Raw genomic sequence first — 22568 nt, forward strand, 5'->3', positions numbered from 1 at the left:
GAGATTAAGTGTAGGAATGATCTGTAAATGTATTAAGTATTTTAAATACTTTAAAAATTTATAATCCAAGATATTTAAAATAGTTTTAACATTTAAGAAAAAGTGTCATATTAGAGGATACAGTTTCTAATAAGTAAGCTTTACTATTCCAATTTAAAATGTAACATTTTAATAATTAATTCAGACATGATTTTAAATTGGAACTGGTAGACTATATTGAAACTTTTAAGAGAGCGTAAGATTAATTTATTAAACTTAGAAGAGTTATTTAAATGTACATAAACCTTGTTAGTTGAAAATTTGAAATTAGAAAATTGAATGAAGTTCACAAATAAAATTTTAAATTTACTTAAATTTATATTAAATTTACTTAAAAAGGAATTTAATTAAACTATAGAAGAACTCTTAAAAATGATTAAAATTTCATCAAATCTATAGATGGAACAATAAACTTTCTACATATACTTCAAGTATAAGTAACTAGAATTTTTGAACTTATAAATGTAGTAAATCGGATTATTTATTTCAAAACAATCTCAGACTTACAGAAAAATTCCAAGTACAGCACAAAGACCTTTTCCCCCTGAAATATTTATAAATAATTTGCTGACATGATGCCCCTTGCTCCCAAATGCTTTAGTGTAATTTCCTACAATCCAGAAGATTTTCCTAATAGAACCACAACATAATCATCAAAATCAGGTCATAAACATTTTTACATTACTACCATCTAATCTTCAGAAACCATTCAACTTTCATCAATTGTTCCCAAATTCCCTTTATAGGATAAGAATACAAATAAAAAATCATGTATTGCATCTGATTACCGCATCTCTCTTGTCTCCCTCAGTCTGGGACAGATTCTCAGCCTTCTGTTTTCATGACCTAGACACTTTTGAAGATCTCAGGCCAGCTGTTTTGTACAATGTTCCTGTATTTGGGTCTGAGTTTTCTTGTGATTACAACCATGATATGCAATTTGGGCAGGATTATTATAAAAGGGATGCTGAGTTCCTCTGTTGCATCTTATTTTGTGGGGAGCAGATTCAGTTTGCCTCATTATTAATCATATTTTCTTCAATCCACTTACTGAAAGTGGTGTCATCCAGCCTTTTCCATTGTTCCCTCTATAATTAATAATTATTTTGCGGGAAATACTACGTAAATATCCTTTTCCTCTTTGAAGTTTCCATTTTATTCATTTATGTAGATCAGAATGGACTCGTGGTTTCCTGTTTTATGCCTGCTCTTATCATTTAATTATTTTGATGTGCAAACTCTCCCTGATTTGGCCAGTGGGAACCTTTTCAATGTGGATTCTGTGTCCTTTTGATAAATTCCCTTCATTTTTCAAGAACTTCTTTGCTTTCTGGCACAAAAAGATGTTCTAGCCTCTTGTATTTTCCTTGCCTCAGCCCTAAAATCAGTCATTTTCCCAAGGATCCTGGCTTTTTTTGGTAGAAAATGGCATTGAGTATCTAAGATCTGGGTGCCAGTGTGCTCGCTGACATTGGGTGTTGTTGCTCTGAAGCCCTCCCAGGGCGCAGAGTGAGGGAATAGGTAGGCATGCATGCATTAACATATATTCTCTATCAGTTGTATATTGAAAACAATGAGATCACAGCAATACATCCAATTCTAATTTAACACCACTCTACTCTGATTGGGTGTGAGTAGTACTCATTGTACTACTCACCTCATGCCAGGCCATCACTTCCCCATGCATACACCCTTTTCACCCCATAGGAGCTCTGACACCTTGCTCAGGGCTCTCCCACCCTGTACATGGAGCAGATTTCCACCTTGCTTGGCCTCATCTAATTGCCTTATCCTGAATTATAGAAAGGGAAGAGAAGGGAGTGGAGAGGAGAAAATGGAGGCCCAAATATTAATTTTAAATCACAAGTGGTCCCTGAATAATATTTTTTCTGCACAAAAGCCACCTGCAGGGGCACAGTAGCAAAGTGTTCTTTTTCTCTTATGCTTTAAAATTTTCTGATTTCCTTTAGATTTCATTTTTTCAGCTTCACTGTCATGAGGTTTAAATGTTCTAGACACAATGATATATCAAATACTGCATTCATTTTATGCATAATCTCATGGGATTTTTCAGATGGTTTTACTCATTTAATGCTACTGAATGAATACCTTGTATTTATATTTCCTTATGCCCATTCTTCAACTTGAGATCTCTTATCAGTATTCAAAAATCGTAGGATATAGCACTAAGACATGGCATAAGGTTTCATCTGCTATATTTGGCAACAGAAAGTGACACATTTTTGTTTTGGAAAATCTGAGTTACAAAATAAGGGACTAATTACTATATCTCTGAAGTAGCACAAAATTTTCTCTCATGAATTGGCTGCAGTTAGCTTCAGGGATTTGGGGGGAAAATTAGAAAAACCTCAAATTAGATTAAGAGGCTATCTGTACTGCAAAAAGACAGTCAATATTACAGTTTTCTTTCTAATTTACCAACTTTTATTATTCTAATCTACCTTCCAGCTAGAGTCCTCAGTTATTATTCTAATTTCTTCTGGTTACAGGATTCATTTCAATTTAAGAAATCATCAGGGAACCATCTACCATGTTAGTTAGTTAAGTCTTTCTTCTGGAAATGTGATCAAAAATGACAGCTTGTATGTAGAGTTCTGTCTGGATAGGAGTTCTGGTAGAGTTGTCACCTGGTTGAGCCTAAAATACACAAATTGTTATTGTTAATCAGTCCAGTCCATGCAAATGATTGGCATTAAATGAATTTTCTTCTTGCTTCAGTATTATAGCAAACAGAACTAAAAGGGATGTGTCCATGGAGACATTTTCACATGTTTCCCCAGATTCTTTTTCTCAGGAGAGATGATCATTCAAATCAGGAGCTTTGGGGCCCTGGGTTGTGACATTACTGAAAATATCTAGGATCAAAGTATTAAAGAATGTCCTAGGCTCATTCTTGTCTAGACTGCTGATCCCCATGGGTCACTTTGCAGAATTCTCAGTGAAGAGCTCTGCAAACACATGTGATTGCAGGTTAGTAAATCAAAAAGAATCCTATCTTGATCTCCAGTTTGTCAAATAAAAATGTCTCAAGTTTGGAATTGATTCAAACTATTGGAAGTACCTGTAGGTTTCATAAAAAGCTTCTCATCACTTAAAGAACTATTTGATCTGCTTTTTTTCCCCCCTTCAAATTACAATCTGTGGAAAAAAAGAATTGTTCCTTTTACCTTTATTCATGATAGTCTATCATACTTACAGGTTTTGAGGGAGCTCCTAGTGGGTCAGATTTTCAGGTGTGCCAGTGTGATATTGATTAGAGAAGAGAAAGATACTATAAGAGTTGGGTAATATCTACAACTGAAAAATATTAGTCATTGGGCTTTTTCCATATTTAATGTACAAAAGAATGATGTTACTTGCTCTCTCTTCTTTTCTTGTAGGAAGATATGATAAGAAATTTATATCTGGGGCTAGAAAGCAGCTTTGGTATTATCTTTTCTCCACAGTACTTGATTTCTTGTGCAAGTGAGAAAGCATATATTGAACCCATCTTTTATAATTATAATTATAAAGACTTTGAAATGAGTAAAATAAAAAATGTGGGTGTTCTGAGTGGCCCACTCCTCCAACATTTTTCTGCCTTTCATTATTTTTGTGCTATTTCACAACTCTTGAAGTTGTAGAAAACTGATAGCAAAATATTGTCTACAGAGATACAAATTAATGGTACCTAGTGGAATACAATTAATTATTGCCCTGTATTGGGACCTGCTTTGCATCTGTTTGTAAATTAATTACAACTTTTCTTATTCCCTATATATATTCTGTTTTTTGAATTCTCATTTGAATGGCTTGTAATATTTTTTCTGGTTTACTCTATATTTAATGAATTAAATAAAATCTTTGGCACATTCATTTCATACCTGTATAAGAATCACGATTTTATCTTTTTTAGAAAAATTTATCTGTAAACATTTCCGAAGTTCCACTGTGATGCCCAGTGGATTCACCTGATGGCTCAGTAACCTGCGCTCCTGGAGAGAAGTGGTTCCTCAGGGATAACTTAAACACAGGCATTTCTTTTCTTGGCTCCAGGAGGTAAATTTGCAGTAGTCATGGAACTTTCACTTTGTTGATCCTCTGTTTGTTTACTTTTTTTTTCACTTTTTTATTTTTTGTGTATTGTTTTTGTTTTTAGAACTTTTACAATCAATAAATTATTCTCTATTGGTGATGGTAATGATTAGGAATTTGGTTTTACTGCTGAATCTTTGTGATCTCTGTAAATGGACTAATAGATGATAGATAGAGATTTATTTGTCCTTAGGTGAGAGACAACAGAAAATCTGACTTGTATTTTATTTTCTTTGTCTACTTGTCTATTTTGAGCTCAAATTAAGAATCTTGTGCCCACCAGGAAAGAGAGCAACTTTATTCTATACAGACTGATAAATTTTTGTGTGTTTACTTTTGACCTGTGGTTAATGTTTAAAATTTCATGAAAATGAGTAAATTAGAGTTTTCATACTTGAAATGCTCTATATCCAAAAAGTTATTCTTACAGAAACTCAGAAACATTTTGAAAATTTAAGGTCATATAATTAAGGTAAAATTTTGGTAAATCAGACTGGTATGATAACTTTGGTTTAATACAAACAACTTGTACTCTGATTTATCAGTGGTAGGTGTAATATAAGCATACATTTTATTCCACTTGGGTTGGTTTTTCTTAAATTTACTCAGGTATACTGGTCAAAAAGCTAACATTATTCCTATACAATATTTGAGATAATGAAAAATAGAAATTTGTATTCAACAAAAGCAATTCATTATTCTGACAACTTTATTTCAACAGTAAATTTTTTTTTATTATGTCAGCTTGAATATAATTCCTCAGACCTTAGGTAGCATAAGTCCTTAGACTGCTATTACGTTGAATTATATAATGAATATTCATTTGATATCTACATACTTTCTAACTAAGAATATTGAAAACCTGATGCCTAATTATTAGGCATAATCTTCAGTTTATATACTTTTGCTTATATTCCACGGAAAGTTCCTATCGTGGGTCATGTCAATGAACACGTTAATTTTGTCTTTTTAAAAAGGCATGCATGTGGCTATAGAAAGTTGCAATATAAACTTTACTAGTATGTTAAAATGCATTTGGAAGACAGACAGTTGTTAATTTTCTACATCTAGTTTTCTTTATGAAATAGAAGTTACTTTGGTTAAAAGTCACAATATGAACAGCTCCAATTACACTATGATTAATAGGGACAGATTAATACCACTGTCTATGTGCTTTCGTGTTCCAAAGAGAAAGTAGTTTTGTGCTATAAAGGAGGTTTTGTAGTAGTATTTAGTAGTGATCACACTCAAACACACACACATAAATAGTTTTCAGGCTGTTTTTTACTTTTTGTTCCTTTTCAGAACCCCTGTCCAATCTTGAGTCTTACTGAGGACCCCAAAGAACTTTCATGTGGGCTATATCTGTCAATGTTTACCATTCTGGCAGTTAAAGTTGGGAAATTTTTAAATACTTACTGGTTCATTTGACTGTAACAGTGATGAACATGCATTGAAATGTTAATAGAAATAACATCTTGCTATTAACATAAAATTATTTTGAGCTAATGGATCCCCTGAGAATTCCGATATGAAAAAGCAAATTAAAGGGCAAATTTGGAAGTACATTTTACTTGCCTTGATTTATAGTATTTGACTCTGAAAAGAAGGGATGAAATATGCTAAAATTTTGGTAAAATTTGTCCCATCTTGATGAGCTTGCCTTCTTGGTTCACTGGTTATTTCCTTTGCCTAATATATGAAAGGTTTTCTTTTCTTTTCTTTTTTTTTAACTTTCTATGTAATCTGACAAGGTAGCAAATATTCCATGTTTTATAAGAATAATTTTCTGTGCTTTATGTTGAATTTATTACATTCTTGATTAAAAAAAGAAAAAATAGAAGCAAAGAACAAAGATTCCTCACTTATAAAGAACTTAGATTCTTTATAATCATGTTAACATTTATGTTTATCTTATTTTTTATTGTTTTAAGTGTTTATTAATTGAATAGTTACTCTATTATTTCTTTAGCACCCTGTTCCTATCTTAATCAAATGTCTAAGTATCTTCTGACAATTTTTTTTACAATTTTGCCTTTACATAATTGGATCCCAGGTATAGAAAAAATTAAAACTTTCAATACATCTTTTTCACCTAAGAGATATCTCTGAGATCTCCCAGAGGGCCCCTGGAAAAATCATAAAGATTTCTTTTTTCATCTTTGGAAAGAGGTTCTTGGAGTAATTAGCTTTGTCTGTAAAATTCCAAGGGAAGACAAAAGAGATGCATGACCTTACCTAGGTAAATGTGTATAGGCACAGTATTATTAATGTATTTCAGAAATTTTGTATGCTTTATGGGAAGTCCCCAGAGTCATGCCATTGCCCTTGCTGTCTTATGGTTTCCCCTTAGGGAAACCAGATCACAGCTCCTAGGAATATATCAGTCAGCTTCCCCTATATTCATCAGAGTTCTGGCAATAGCAGGATAATGTTACCAGTCATAATTTCAGCTATTGTTTTTAAAAATAGAAACGTTACTGCCCACTTACTTACTCTTTACTTGATATTCTTGGTATAAAAAATAATATCTCAGGGTCATTCTATATCATATCTCAATATTTTTTTCCTCTATAAATCATTTTCATATATTTCTTGGATCAGATATAGCATTCACAAACTTCTTTTAAAGTAAATTTAATCATTATACTTAGATGATTTGTCTAATTTTGGGTGTGGGGAATGGCTTTATTACCTTTGTTCTGCATGCCACAGAAGGAACTAAACTCCGTTTTTATTGTGTTATTCTTATTATGAACCCCCATAGGACTGTTCACATTTGATGATTATTAGTAATAAATCACTTATAGCCATTTCAAATCCTATCATCTACAAACAGTATTATTTTATTATGATGCTCCCCCTGAAGTCTGTCTTATAGGTTACAGTTTTACAAGAATAAGTTGTGTGTTTTACAAGAGAATTTGTATCTTCAAGAAGGAACAGTCTCAGAATTTTGTGGAAAAGGACCCTACCAGGCACTTCAATTATTGACACATCAAAGCTTAGCTGACATAGATTACATAACTTTCAGAGTATACCAGAGATGGACTGAGTCAGGATTTCCAGAACTTATTTTAGGCCAAATGAGAAGACTGCATATGACAGCTAATATCAGATCCAGTAGGGCAGGAATCAATGATAGAAAACCAAATAAACTAAGGAGAGAAACTTCATTGTGGCTATTTGTCTAAAATATTGTTGATATTCTTTTAATGTTCTGTTTTCCAGATACATAAGAGCACACTATCTCTTTCTTGTTAAATACTCTGTAATACACAGCAATTTTTTAGTGGACTCTGCTTTTGTAAACTGAAATGATACATTTTAAAATGATATCTGATTTCCACTTATTTCTCTAGGATTCAGAAATTCATCTTATGTCTCCTTACTTTCCATGGTCATTTAGGTTTTTGCATAGGTTCTATGAAAAGCTATCAGTTTTTTTTTACCAGACATTTATGAATTGCAAAACCAAGGCTTTGTCTGGAATGTCTTATTTGAAGCTGATGCTCATTTCATCAGGTAGGAACAGCCATTCTTCAGGGATTAAGTTTGACTTGACTTGTGGAAGTATTGTACACAAAGCCCTGGCCTATTTCTTGGCTTAAAAAGCTCAAGAATATTATTTGTTATACATAAGTAACTGTAGGATATTTGGGACTTTGAGGAGAAAGGAATTTGTTCTGATTTACAGGAATTTCAGGTGGAAATACGGTAGAAAGCATTTCTTGGGCTTGGTTTCCTTACCTCAGGTCAACAAATAATAGAGGGCTTTAAAAATCCAATTTGAGATTCCTTATGGAAACTTAGAGGCATGATTTAATTTAGTATTTGTTCAAAACTGTTTAGCTTCAGTTTACAAAGGAAGCTTTAGTTATCCTATATGGTAAAACAACACTTTTACTACATCTATGTAAACAATCAGGCAAATCTAATGAGACCAGCCTTATTTTATAAGAATAATCTTTGTTTAAAATTTTAGTTGACCCTTGAACAACATGGGAGTTAGGATCACAGAACCCCCTGACCATGCAGTAGAAAGTCAAGTAGAACCTGACTCCCCAAAATCTTAACTACTAATAGCCTAGTGTTGACTGGAAGCCTTACTGAAAACATCAACAGTTGATTAACAAATAATTTGTATGTTATATGTATTCATACTTGCTCTTACAATACAGTAAGCTAAAGAAAAGAAATGTTTTTTTCAAATTGTTCCAAATCTCTAAAAAATTTTCCAATATATTCCTGGGAAAAAAATCCACATGTAGTGGACCCATGTAGTTCAAATCTGTGTTGTTCAAGGGTCAACTGTATTATGATGAAAAGAGGGGAGGGGACTGTCAGGCAAAATCAGGAGAAATTTTGAGATGAGCAAAAAATCAAATAGGGGCTATCTTGATTACTCACTCATCTAGGTTTTCTCATCTTTTTTTTTTCTATTTATGAAGTTTGTGTTTTATTTTTTTGTGTTAAATGTACCTGTCAGTTTCACTTTAAGTTGGCTTCATCCTTATGAACTTACATTTTTACATTGAGAATTTTTCTTCAAAACAATGAGCCCCTTATACCTGTTTATTCTATACTTGATATGTGACCCAGAAAACAGGCAATACAGTCTATCTCATGCTTAGTATCTAGTCTTTTTCAGTGTGTTGTGTGTATGACAATAAAGAGAACAACAACAACAAAATCATTCTTATATTCAGATTAATTGTTGAGAAATTGTTAGAAAACCAGGAAACATTCTCACTTTTGTGATCCTAATACTTTAATACATACCTTATACCCAGTGTTTATTTTGTCTTAATTCAAATCAGTTATGATTTTGTCTTAATTAGTAGTTACTCAGTGTTTGGTATTTCTGTAGTTAAAAGTTTGGATTTTCTTTTTAAAAAAATAAATGTGAACACAGGTTCTGATACTTTCTTTTGTTTTTCAGGATACTATTTTTGAGACAACAAATCAAGGAACTCGAAAAACTAAAAAATCAGAATTCCTTCATGGTGTGAGGATGTGAATAATTGCACATCATTTTGAGTATAGGAACTGTAAATCTATTTAGCCCAATCTTAACATTTTTTTTTTTGAGAGGGCATCTCTCATATTTATTCATCAAATGGTTGTTAACAACAATAAAATTCTGTATAGGGGACTCAATGCACAATCATTAATCAACCCCAAGCCAAGTTCTCAACAGTCTCCAATCTTCTGAAGCATAACGAACAAGTTCTTACATGGTGAACAAATTCTTACATGAATAAGTTCTTACATGGTGAACAGTGCAAGGGCATTCATCACAGAAACTTTTGGTTTTGATCACGCATTATGAACTGTAAACAATCAGGTCAAATATGAATATTCATTTGATTTTTATACTTGATTTATATGTGAATCCCACATTTCTCCTTTATTATTATTATTATTATTTTTTTTTTAAATAAAATGCTGAAGTGGTAGGTAGATGCAAGATAAAGGTAGAAAACATAGTTTAGTGCTGTAAGAGGGCAAATGTAGATGATCAGGTGTGTGCCTATAGACTAAGTATTAATCCAAGCTAGACAAAGGCAACAAAACATTCACGGATGCAGAAGATTTCTCTCAAAACGGGGGGGGGGGTGAGGTTCTAAGCCTCACCTCTGTTGATCCCCAATTTCTCACCTGATGGCCCCCCCATGACTGTGTTTGTCTTAGGTTGTTCCTCCCTTGAGGAATCTTACCTGTCTCTGGCTAACCATTCATCTTCCAGGGCCATACAGGGAAATGTACAGTTGGTAAGTGAGAGAGAAGCCATATTGTTTGAAACGGTAAGCTTTTCACTTCTTTGCAGATTTATGCCCTGTGGCTTCGATGCCCAGCATTTGTCTTGAGGTATCTTTACCACTTGGAAGAATTACGATACTCGGTAATTTTGATATGAGGCACGAATTCTACTTAAGGGTTGTAATTAGGAAGGAAGAAGAAAAGCTATAGAAGTAGCAGATGGAAGAAAACATGGGAAGATTGATTATTTCTTTGACATATCTTCTTGTAGAGTAACATAAGCATGTATAAGTTTTAAACTACTAATTAAATTGCATACACACATTAACAGAATAGGAATACAGATACATAACAAAAGCAGACCTACAATTACCAGCCATCTCCAGTGAAACCAAGAAAACCAGTTAGGTACCCTAGGCATTTGTGAAAACTTACCAATGATATGATGGATGTTGTCTAACTGAATTTGAATAGTTTGAGAAAAATCAGACAAATTAAAACAACACATTCCTGGGAACTGTTCACATCCCATATGTTCTTTTAACAGTAGATAGTCTATAGTCTCAAGATTTTGGAGCGCTGCAACTTGCACTTCTCCTAATTCTTGGTTGAGTTCCAACAGTATAGATCTAGTCAAATTTGTTGTTTTACTGTATGCACAGGCCAGCTTAGATATATCCTTATTCATGTCAATGGCAAGTCCAGGAACCAGTGGGATGAATGCAGCTACAACTGCAACAGTGCCAGGATCTTTGTTGAAGTTTTTTGATGATCATCTTCTGGAATGACTCTTCCAGAGAATGTTGATGTTGGAAGTTCTTCTTCATATTGTATCTTAATTCGTTTTCTGGGTAGCCAAATTCGGCTTTGATCCTCTGTACAAACACAAACAAACCCTTTGCCCACACTTTGATATGCCCTTTATACCATTGTGAAGAACTTATTGGAGATCACCACACAGGAAGTGCTTTTTTTTTTTTTCTTAAGAGAAAGGAATATTGTCAGAAAAATGTACTTCCATAGCTGATCATCTGACACCCTTTAAATGATCAAAATTAAGGATATTTAAAGCATGCATTCATCGTTGATTTACAGTTAGTTTTATCCTATCAGGGAGTAATCCTCCTCTTCTTTCTTTTTTTTTTGTTATCATTAATCTATAATTACATGAAGAATATTATGTTTACTAGGCTTTCCCCTATACCAGATCCCCCCCACAAACCCCTTTACAGTCACTGTCCATCAGAAAAGCAAAATGTTGTAGAATCACTACTTGTCTTCTCTGTGTTGTACAGCCTTCCCCTTTCTCCCACCCCCCCATTATGCATGCTAATCATAATACCCCCTCCTTATCCCTCCCTACCCACCCATCCTCCCCAGTCCCTTTCCCTTTGGTACCTGTTAGTCCATTCTTGGGTTCTGTGATTCTGCTGCTGTTTTGTTCCTTCAGTTTTTCCTTTGTTCTTATACTCCACAGATGACTGAAATCATTTGGTATTTCTCTTTCTCCGCTTGGCTTATTTCACTGAACATAATACCCTCTAGCTCCATCCATGTTGTTGCAAATGGTATGATTTGTTTTCTTCTTATGGCTGAGTAATATTCCATTGTGTATATGTACCACATCTTCTTTATCCATTCATCTACTGATGGACACTTAGGTTGCTTCCAATTCTTGGCTATGTAAATAGTGCCACGATAAACATAGGGGTGCATCTGTCTTTTTCAAACGAGTGCTGCGTTCTTAGGGTAAATTCCTAGGAGTGGAATTCCTGGGTCAAATGGTAAGTCTATTTTGAGCATTTTGAGGAACCTCCATACTGCTTTCCACAATGGTTGAACTAATTTACATTCCCACCAGCAGTGTAGGAGGGTTCCCCTTTCTCCATAACCTCGCCAACATTTGTTGTAGTTTGTCTTTTGGATGGCAGCCTTCCTTACTGCTGTGAGGTGATACCTCATTGTGGTTTTAATTTGCATTTCTCTGATAATTAGCTATGTGGAGCATCTTTTCATGTGTCTGTTGGCCATCTGTATTTCTTTTTCGGAGAAATGTCTGTTCAGTTCCTCTTCCCATTTTTTAATTGGATTAATTGTTTATTGTTTGTTGAGGAGGGTGAGCTCTTTATATATTTTGGACGTCAAGCCTTTATCGGATCTGTCATTTACAAATATATTCTCCCATACTGTAGGGTTCCTTTTTGTTCTATTGATGGTGTCTTTTGCTGTACAGAAGCTTTTCAGCTTAATATAGTCCCACTTGTTCATTTTTGTTGTTGTTTTCCTTGCCCAGGGAGACATGTTCAAGAAGAGGTGACTCATGTTTATGTATAAGAGGATTTTGTCTATGTTTTTTTCTAAGAGTTTTATGGTTTCATGACTTACATTCAGGTCTTTGATCCATTTTGAATTTACTTTAGTGTATGGGGTTTCATTTTCCTACATGTAGCTGTCCAGTTTTGCCAGCACCATCTGTTGAAGAGACTGTCATTTCGCCATTGTATGTCCATGGCTCCTTTATCGTATATTAATTGACCATATATGTTTGGGTTAATGTCTGGAGTCTCTAATCTATTCCACTGGTCTGTGGCTCTGTTCTTGTGCCAGTACCAAATTGTCTTGATTACTATGGCTTTGTAGTAGATCTTGAAGTTGGGGAGTGAGATCCCCCCTACTTTATTCTTCTTTCTCAGGATTGCTTTGGCTATTTGGGGTCTTTGGTGTTTCTATATGTATTTTTGAACTATTTGTTCCAATTTGTTGAAGAATGTTGCTGGTAATTTGATAGGGATTGCACCAAATCTGTATATTGCTTTGGGCAGGATGGCCATTTTGACGATATTAATTCTTCCTAGCCATGAGCATGGGATGACTTTCCATTTGTTAGTGTCCCCTTTAATTTCTCTTAAGAGTGACTTGTAGTTTTCAGGGTATAGGTCTTTCACTTCTTTGGTTAGGTTTATTCTTAGGTATTTTATTCTTTTTGATGCAATTGTGAATGGAGTTGTTTTCCTGATTTCTCTTTCTATTGGTTCATTGTTAGTATATAGGAAAGCCACAGATTTCTGTGTGTTAATTTTGTATCCTGCAACTTTGCTGTATTTGGATATCAGTTCTAGTAGTTTTGGAGTGGAGTCTTTAGGATTTTTATGTACAATATCATGTCATATGCAAATAGTGACAGTTTAACTTCTTCTTTACCAATCTGGATTCCTTGTATTTCTTTGTTTTGTCTGATTGCTGTGGCTAGGACGGACCTCCAGTACTATGTTAAATAACAGTGGGGAGAGTGGGCATCCCTGTCTTGTTCCTGATCTCAGAGGAAATGCTTTCAGCTTCTCGCTGTTCAGTATAATGTTGGCTGTGGGTTTATCATATATGGCCTTTATTATTTTGAGGTACTTGCCCTCTATACCCATTTTGCTGAGAGTTTTTATCATGAATGGATGTTGAATTTTGTCAAATGCTTTTTCAGCATCTATGGAGATGATCATGTGGTTTTTGTCTTTCTTTTTGTTGATGTGGTGGGTGGTGTTGATGGATTTTCGAATGTTGTACCATCCTTGCATCCCTGGGATGAATCCCACTTGGTCATGGTGTATGATCCTTTTGATATACTGTTGAATTCTGTTTGCTAATATTTTATTGAGTATTTTTGCATCTACATTCATCAGGGATATTGGTCTATAATTCTCTTTTTTGGTGGGGTCTTTGCCTGGTTTTGGTATTAGGGTGATGTTGGCCTCATAGAATGAGTTTGGGAGTATTCCCTCTTCTTCTATTTTGTGGAACACTTTAAGGAGAATGGGTATTATGTCTTCTCTGTGTGTCTGATAAAATTCCGAGGTAAATCTGTCTGGCCTGGGGGTTTTGTTCTTGGGTAGTTTTTTGATTACTGTTTAAATTTCTTTGCTCGTAATTGGTTTGTTTAACTTTTGTGTTTCTTCCTTGGTCAGTCTTGGAAGGTTGTATTTTTGTAGGAAGTTGTCCATTTCTTCTAGGTTTTCTAGGGTTTTCTCATCTTTTACTGATATTGCTAACTTTGTAAATTATAGGAATCTGATAATAATGCCAAACTTCTTATCTATATAAATGCAAAGTAGTTGTGCTCGAGGGAATACAATTGATTTTTGCATTGATTTTGATAGATTAGTTTTGTATCTATTTGTAAATTCTTTTCAGAATTCCTTATTCCCTTTATATGTCTCTGCTCTTTGAATTCTTCTTCAAACGAAATATAACACCTTACTGGTCCCCCATTAATTGAGCTAAAAGTCTTTGACACATGTTCATTTATGTCTATATGAGAATCATAATTCTACCTTCTTTTAAAAATAATTCCTTAATAGCAACAGTGCTAAGAACAATCTCATACATAACAGCAACAAACACACTGCAGTTGGTTGAGAAAATTCAGCACTTAGAAAATCCTGACTTCAACTTCATAGCACTGTAAGGAGCTGTTGACAGACTTCTGACTAGAGTCATTATAGGTCCCAGGAGAGATGGGACTGCAGGTCAAATACATAATTGGAGCAAAGCAAGATACTGGGGTAAGATCAGCAGTTATAAATGACTGAAAAATAACAATTTATGGAGTAAAAGGACTCTACCCATACTCCACAAAATCCCAGAAGAAATATAGACTTAAAATGTATTAAAGGAACCACAAACTATTCTTGAAGAAAATACAGGTAAATATTTGCCCAGTCTTAGTAGGGGAACCTTTTTAAACCTGGAAACATAAGAAGAAATCAGAAAGGGAAATCAATAGTTTGGAGTATATAAAAATTTAAAATTTGCATGAAAAAATCATTATAAATGTTAAAAAATAGATTTCTGAATCAGTAAAAAATATGATAGCTAAAGGTTTAATACCTTTTATATACAGAACACTGAAAATTTAATGAAAAAAAAGCCCTAGTAAAAAGTGTGTAGAGAGCAATAATTACAGAATACATTAACATGCATATGAAAAAAGTGTTCATCCCTAATAATAAATGAGGATTAAAATGACTCCAAATGAATTTTAACTATGAAATTATGAATTTAAAAATTATGTTAAATAAATAGGATATGGTAAATGGACAGTCTTATATGGTTCAGGTTAAATTGTAAATTGCTATTGTCTTACTTTAGCAATCTCTCTCTCTCTCTAAAGCTTTAGAATGTATGCATCTTTTGACTAAGCAACTTTCATTTAGGAATCTGGTTTAAAGAAAAAAATCTGAAACTTGTTTTGAGAGTTATTATTTAAACTGGGGAAGGAAAAACAGAAACCAATCTAAATGTCCATCAATGGGAAATTGTTATATAAATTATGATGACCTCACAGGATACAATACTATTTACATTATTTTACAGATTTCTTTTTCACTTAATAATGTATATTGAACATCTATTCACACTAGTACACCAACTTCACTAAGTATAGCTTTAACTCATTTTAAAACTGAGGCATACTATTTCACTGTTTTGATGTATTGAGTTTGTTTAATCATTGCCCAGTCATGGGCATATCGATTACTTCCAAATCTTAACTATTGTAGTGAAAAATGATATTCTTTTAGAACTTTCACTGTTTCTAAGTTCATACACCACCCGGAAGCAAATTTATTCACTGAGCACCTACGCAGTGGCACATTAAACATATTCTCTCATTTAATCTTCACAACAACCTTGGGTGAAATAGCTGTTTTTACAGATACTACAGGTGAGAAAACAAGTGCAGAAGTGCTCAAAGGGGTTAAGTAATTTGCCCTAATTACAAAGCTGATATGATCTATTAACTCCAATTTATTTTATATATTAGCTCCTTTTAAACAGTGTTTGCCTGCCTGAGTTCTGGCTATTCTTGACCCTTTCCTACTTGCCCTGTTCTTCCAGGCCCTTTCAACCACTCCCAGGTATTTTGGAGAGGCCTTAGGTCTTCAGTTCTCAAGCAGAATTCATCAAGAAACTTAGGCAGATCTTTGAATATTCCAAAATATTATAAAACTATTCTGTAAGTATGGCCATATGTGGATTTTCTTTTTGAGCAAATCCATGAAACATCAGATTTTTAAGCTGTATTTCCCAAGATATTAAAAACCTATTTTTTGGAACAGGTTCATGTGCCTATAAAATAGTTTTCTGGGCTAGCAACTTAGGGCTGCCATTCATTTGTTTGTTTCATTGTGTTTTTTACTCTTGGTTCAGCCATTTGAGACAATATTGTTTATCCGAGCCAGCATTAACCACTTCAGAGTTGTCAATGTGATATTTTTCTTTCTTGCCAATGTTGTTGATCACTGTTCATGCTACTGTGTCCCAGGTTTAACATGCTTCAACATCCCTCACTCTCCTTTGGGATTTCACTGCCTCAGAAATTGTTAAGCACCTACTGGGGTGGTGAATGGTTATTTGTTCCGGTGTGGAGACCCAAAAGAAATGATATCCTCTTTGAATTAGAAACAACCCTGCGGTCTTGTGCCCCCATGACTCCATGCTAGACTCATGTGCTTTCTGGTGCCTGCTTCTTCGTCATTAGTTTTTGGGTCCTCAGGCCTTTAAACTATGGAAGTAACACTGATTTTGTTCTTATTCAGTCCTTTCATTCAGCCAGGAAACTGATCTTCCACTTGTCTGGATTGGTGACAATAAATCTGGTTTGAAAGTGAGGATGAATTGTAGCTAAAAACTCTCTTCCTCAAATTTCTCCATTCTCCTTTCTGTATTGGTCCCTTTTACCTTTGGCATAATGTTTGATTAGGTTGCCCTGAAACTGGAAGCATGAAACAGCAATTTTTCTTTGTCATGTATGTTTTACTGGGATATGTACTTTTCTTTTCATGGCACATATTCAACTAGGATGGTGGAAAGTTATCATTTATACTTTCTTATTACTAAGTATTGATACACATACAATAACTCAAATTCATATATTTAATTTCTTTCTTTCCTCCAGATCACCTTTCCTGAACTACACTTCATATATGAGTTCATACATTGAACACTTAACAACATGCTCATCTCTAGAAGTTGTTCCATAATACTGCATATAAAATTAAAACCAGTTTTCCAGGTCAAAAGGAGGGCATAGCATTGAAGTTTTAGGAGTTTTAATTCATAAAAGCCAAGCTCTCTAATGTAATTTTAATGTAGTGCTTAAGGCCATTGACTTTAACTCAGTTGAGTAAATACTTAATTTATATGTGGTGGACTTTTAGTTCAGGTGTATCAGGTGATTGCCCAGGGGAGAAAATGTTTAAAGCTCCTTAGTATGTGGGTGTTTTAGGGCTATAATTAGCCAAACAGTCAGTAATTTGGGCAGCAAAACCAGAAAGTTGGCAAGGTCTTATCTTCACTTAATAACTGTGATCTTGCCACAGTTAAAAAGCAACGTTTACACTAGGCCTGTGAGGAAAATCTAAGAACCAAAGAAGTGGTGTTTGTGATTCAGTAAGTGTCCCCTGGCCCATTAATTCAGTTTGTGCGGAGTGTGAGGAACACTGTTGAAAACTGAGGAAACTATAGCCTTGCTTAAATTTAGTCTATCATTATGGAGTTTTTTTCTTAGGTGTCCAAGCGAAATATACCTGGCCCTGTAAAAAGATGGTAAAGTTGAGGACCTTCACTGAGAGGGTGGCACTTCACGAGATTGAATTTGAAATGTCTGGAGAAAGGATGGTAGGAATGTTATTTATGGGCCTTCATTTTGAGAAGAATGATTTCAAGCTTCTGATAGGTTCTTTTTGATTTTAATTTAGTCAGTGAACTCGGAGGCAACATTAAGAAGGCAATCAGCACCTTTCCTACAAATATAGCACGTGCTTGAGTGGAGTTTGCTTGGGAGGAACAGAAGAGAAGGGAGGAGCGCCCTCTAAATTAAAAAGCAAGCAAACAAAAAACAACAAAAATGTGTTTTTATTGGTAGAAGTCCTTTAAATTTTCAACCTTGTTCATGGTATTCTTTTACTCATAGAAAAAGGCAAATTTGGCATTTTTTGGCATCTGTATAATATGTAATAATGACTACACATTTATTTTAAAGAATAAAATAATTGCTTTTCTCATTCACCCATGGACCTAACAGATCAACGCCATTGTCCTGCACACTCAGGATCAGTGCTCCCAATTTCAGCAAAGAACCCCCAGGGTGAATTCACCTACCAAGGAGAGAAAAGCACCAGAGTCAATTACTCTGGTAATTTTCAGCTAAAAATAGCATTAGCTCTACATATGTTCCTGGTGCCAAAGATCCTAAGATATTTTAAAGTTAACCTCAAAAGTTTCCAGGATTATTTTTGGCCCTACAATTCAGTTCTTTAGCACTATTTAATATTCAATTTATTCATTCCACAGATGTTTACTGAGTATCTAACCTATACTAGCATTGGAGATAGAATGGTAAAATGAACAGAAAGGGTCCTCGCCCTGTTTCAGTTTGTTTTACAAGTCTCTGTCACATGTATTGTTTCATTTGAGCCTCTGGAAAGCCTATCTCACAAAGTGCTTCTTGATGAGGCAGTGATAACAAAAATGGATACTGCCACACCCACTCTATAGTCATCCAGATAAGTAAGAAGAAATAGTAGCAATTTATCAGTGAAAGCATCAAGTACCATCAGTGGTATTACTAAAGAGACGATTATCCAGAAGTCTTTGGTATATGATCTGTGCTTTTTGGTCTGCTTGTGCATCTCTGGAATATGTAATTAGGCTTAAAATTAAGACTGTTGAATTAAAATTTGTTTTAGAGAAATGAAGTTTGACTTTTTTGTGGACATACAATTAAGTGAAACAACAGCTACTAAAATACTACTGTGCAAAGCAGTGGATATCAAATTCAGCTAATCTTTAGGATCACCCGGGAAGACATTTAAAAATACAGATTCCTGGACCTTGCCGCAGACCAATTCAATCTGAATCTCTGTTGGTGGAGCCTAGGGTTCTCCTGACTGGCCAGTGTGAGAAGAAGGGGAAATACTTTACTGAATTGACAGTACTGCTCCTAGGCAAGCCCTGGTGGGCTGGAAGTTGATGGAGACCTCTTGTGGTAACAGTTGCATTTCTAAGTAGCACATTTTTGTGTTTGAACGATCATGATTTTCAAAAAACACAAGTCTGGATTAAGGGGCTACCTGTAGTGAGGGGTATTGATAGGTAAAAAGAAAATAAATACATCTTGCTATGTCAATGCATATTTTGCATTGCACATGCCTTCCAATGTCTGTGACACTCTGGATGGCTCCAGAAAGGTTTAATCTATAGCAGTGTCTTTTGTTTCACCAATTCCCTACACTTCATAGAAATCACACATCTCTAAGATTTTTAAACTATTTTTTTGCTTTTGGCTTGTTCTGTTTTCAGTCATTTATCAAGGAACTATCTTAAAGGTGTACTTTATTAGATACTACACAAAGCAACCAAAAGGAGACTCTGTCCTAAAGAATTTCATGTTTTTCACACAATTGATTTTCTTTTTTGCACCATAAAGCTTAGCCAATTGAAAAATAGCATCACCTTTTTTCAAAATGGCTTAATGATTTTGATACTCAGAAATTCTGATTCTAAGTCATGACATAAATCGTACATATTCTCATTGAACTGAGTAGGATGGAAAAAACCCATTAGATTTGGCTTCCATGGTTGGAGTTCAGTTTTCTCTCCAAACTTCCCTGCTATTACTCTTCTTCCTGCATGTTGGTCTCAACCCTGGAGGCACATGAGAATCACCTGGGGAGCTTTTGAAAAATACAGATGCCCAGGCCTTCCAACCAGACCAATTAAACTGGAGTCTTTGGGGGTGAGGCCAGGCATCATGGATTCTGAAGCTTCATGGGTTATTTTGACATCTGGCTCATGCTGAAAACTCCTCTCTGTCCAAAAGGAGGGCCTCTTTCTTCCTGTGGAGCTCCATGCTCTGTGCTGACACACCTTCACTTGTGAGGTTCCTTCCTACCCCTTCTGCTCCAGTCCTCATGTTCTTATCACACCCGTCCTTCAAGATCCAGTGCAGATGCCATCTATTTTATTAACTTGTTTTTGAAGCAAAGGTTCAAAGTAAATTCTGCCTCCTCTGAATTATGGCAGAGCTTTTCCTGTCATCTCAGGTCACTTTCTAGCTTGCTTTTCTGTTTGTGTTATATTTTCCCAGCCACCCACCAACTAATTTGTAAGTTTTTTAGGGCAAGAAACCCACCTTTATGATGCAGCTTTTGTACCTCACAGTACCCAATAGTTACTCAGGAAACATCACATAAGGAAGAGGAGGATTGGAGGAAAAATGAAGAGGCAACAGACTTACTGACATCAACCAGCTCACCTCTTCTCTGGATACATCCAGCACCAGTCCATTCTCTCTCTCTTGTTTCCTGAGGGTTGGGGTGAAGTGAGATAGCTCATCCACTTTTTCTAGATATGCATTCTTTAAGTTTTAGTTGCAATATTAAAAACATCAGCTCAGATACTTGCTAACTACAGCAAGATCCCCAGTTCTAGTCCTCTTTGCTCTTCACCTGGACTGTTACATTCTCATCTGTTATGTTCCAGTTTTTCCAACTTAGTCTGTCCTAACCTACATTCTCTAATTATTTTAAAACATAGCTTTTCATCCTTTGCATACTTCCATTTTTCCTATCAAGTCCAGTCCAAGATTCTCTCAGTTATGCACTCAAAGTTTTTCATGACCTTTCCACACTTAATTCCCACACCACTCCTTCTGTAAGCCATTACCGCAGCCAAATTGAACTATTTAGGTTTCCCTTTGTCTGTTTTACACTCATCAACTTTATCTTTGCTAACAGGTTTCATTCCTGGTGCTGCCTACCTCTCTATCTCTATGAGTTCAATTCTTAGTAATTCTTTAAGCCCAATTAAAAGATTATGTCTTCCATTACCACCTAATTATCCCCAATACTATCCCTTCACCATATCCTCTCCACTGGTTCCTGCACCAGATCAAAAGTTGTCTCTTCTTCCACTCAGTTTTCAAAGCATTTGTGTCTTTTGCAACATATCACTTTCTGCCTTATACTGAAGTTATGATTTTTACATACCTGTTTCTTTAAAAATACTATAAACACTTAAAGGGCAAGGGTTGAACTCTTGCTCATCTTTATATCCTTCGGGTGTCTCATATGTTAAGCACCACCACCAGGTCTACAAATTATGAACTGTGACCTTGAGTAAATCCTTTAACCTGTTTGAATCAATTTGTTCATAAATCAAAAACATGTTTTAATTCAATGGTCTCAATTTGAAATGGTTTAAATTACATATTCCTGGGACTGCACAAGAAGACTAGAAAGCACATACTAAAATAAGATTTCTGCATAACCTCTACAAAACCTAAAATTATGGCTGTGCTAGCTATGTCCAGTGATAAATTCCTGCAATTCCTTTTTTTTTTTTTACTTATTTAGATCAATAGAATACGGGTGGTGTATCTTTTCTGGCTATCGCTACTGTATCAAGTATCAGTATACTTATCAGTATAATCTACTTCTTTAGTTTTAATTAGTGTAGCATTATTTTTGTGTGGAGGGAATCGCTGAATCATTTGTTCCATGAATATTTACTGAGTATTCATTAGCCAGGCAATTTTCCTGGCGACAGGAGCTCACATTTAGTAAATGGAAGAGGGGAGAGGAGAGAAGAAGGTGTAAGGAAGATTTTTTTGTTTTCACTATTCTACACAATCTCTCTCTCATTAGTAGATCATGAAGGTTTTAGACCACTCAAATTATGTTAAGATTCAAAGCAAACTTTCTCATTGCTAATATTTCTTAAAAGCAAAATAAATATGACTATTTTTTTCACATTTGTCCAAATAATTGAGGGGAATGGGTACAAAGTGCTTCCACTCAATCCTTCTAAAGATAATACACTGGAAACATTTTAGTGGGTGTGAATCACTCAGACAAGCATTCTTCACTCAAAAATAGAAACTTGCCTTATTTGTTCCAGATGTTGAACAGCTGCAGGGAAGTTAAAGCCAGTGGTCCTGTTTTCAATGCAACCAAACTCTTATTGCATTTGGAATTTCTTAACCAATGAACTCATATTATTTGTACTAAGACCTGCATAATTTTCATTTTTCCACTGTTAACCATTCGCAAACAACTGTGTTTCATTGGAACTGTATCAAATATATATCAAGTATGATGGTTCTGAATTAAGTCTACATCTGTGTTGTACAAAGGAAACATGCCCTGTTTATCACTGTCTCTACCTTTCATTTATCTTGACCTCCTTAATTTTAAACCTAAAATATTTCAAAGAGAGTACTTGAAGGAAAGGAAAAGGAGACTTGAGTTGCATTTTTACAATATTTTAAAGCACCTTAACTATTTTATAGGAAGGTGTATTCTTAGGAAATTCTTAGGAAGAATTTAAAGGAAAATTATTAAGAAAAATATTGAGTATAAACATGTAATTCTTATCATTGTGCATTTCTGGTTTTAAAAACCTGACATTTTAGCTTATTTCCTGATTCTCCTGTATGTCTCTCAGAGATGTTATGTGTATGCAGTGAAATATAAAAGGATCATGGCTTTTTGAAGAAGCTGAATAAGAAATTATATAGGAAATGTACATTCTAATTTTATATCTAGTCTATAAAAATGAAAATATATGTGGTATATTTTGAGAACAAAAGGTTGAAAACACTTATGTTTGGGCAAAAGTGC

General features: G+C 34.7%; 1 protein-coding gene across 3 annotated transcripts in view; it reads right to left on the reverse strand.

Moving 5' to 3' along the window:
• Nucleotides 1–344: 344 nt before the first annotated feature.
• The window catches only part of CFAP299 (cilia and flagella associated protein 299), a 650695-nt gene continuing 628471 nt past the window's right edge, over nucleotides 345–22568 (reverse strand). The window contains exons 6-7 of one of the 3 annotated variants that reach the window (XM_073237411.1): nucleotides 20204–20252; nucleotides 347–2697 (exon numbers count right to left, since the gene is read on the reverse strand). In XM_073237411.1, the coding sequence (XP_073093512.1) occupies nucleotides 2684–2697; nucleotides 20204–20252 (63 nt within the window). In that variant the 3' untranslated portion in view covers nucleotides 347–2683. Of the gene's footprint in view, nucleotides 2698–20203; nucleotides 20253–22568 lie in introns of all 3 variants that reach the window. The other 2 variants (XM_073237412.1, XM_073237410.1) reach the window with 2 other exon arrangements.

Source organism: Manis javanica, chromosome 5 (assembly GCF_040802235.1).
Source record: "Manis javanica isolate MJ-LG chromosome 5, MJ_LKY, whole genome shotgun sequence".
Taxonomy (NCBI): Eukaryota; Metazoa; Chordata; class Mammalia; order Pholidota; family Manidae; genus Manis; species Manis javanica.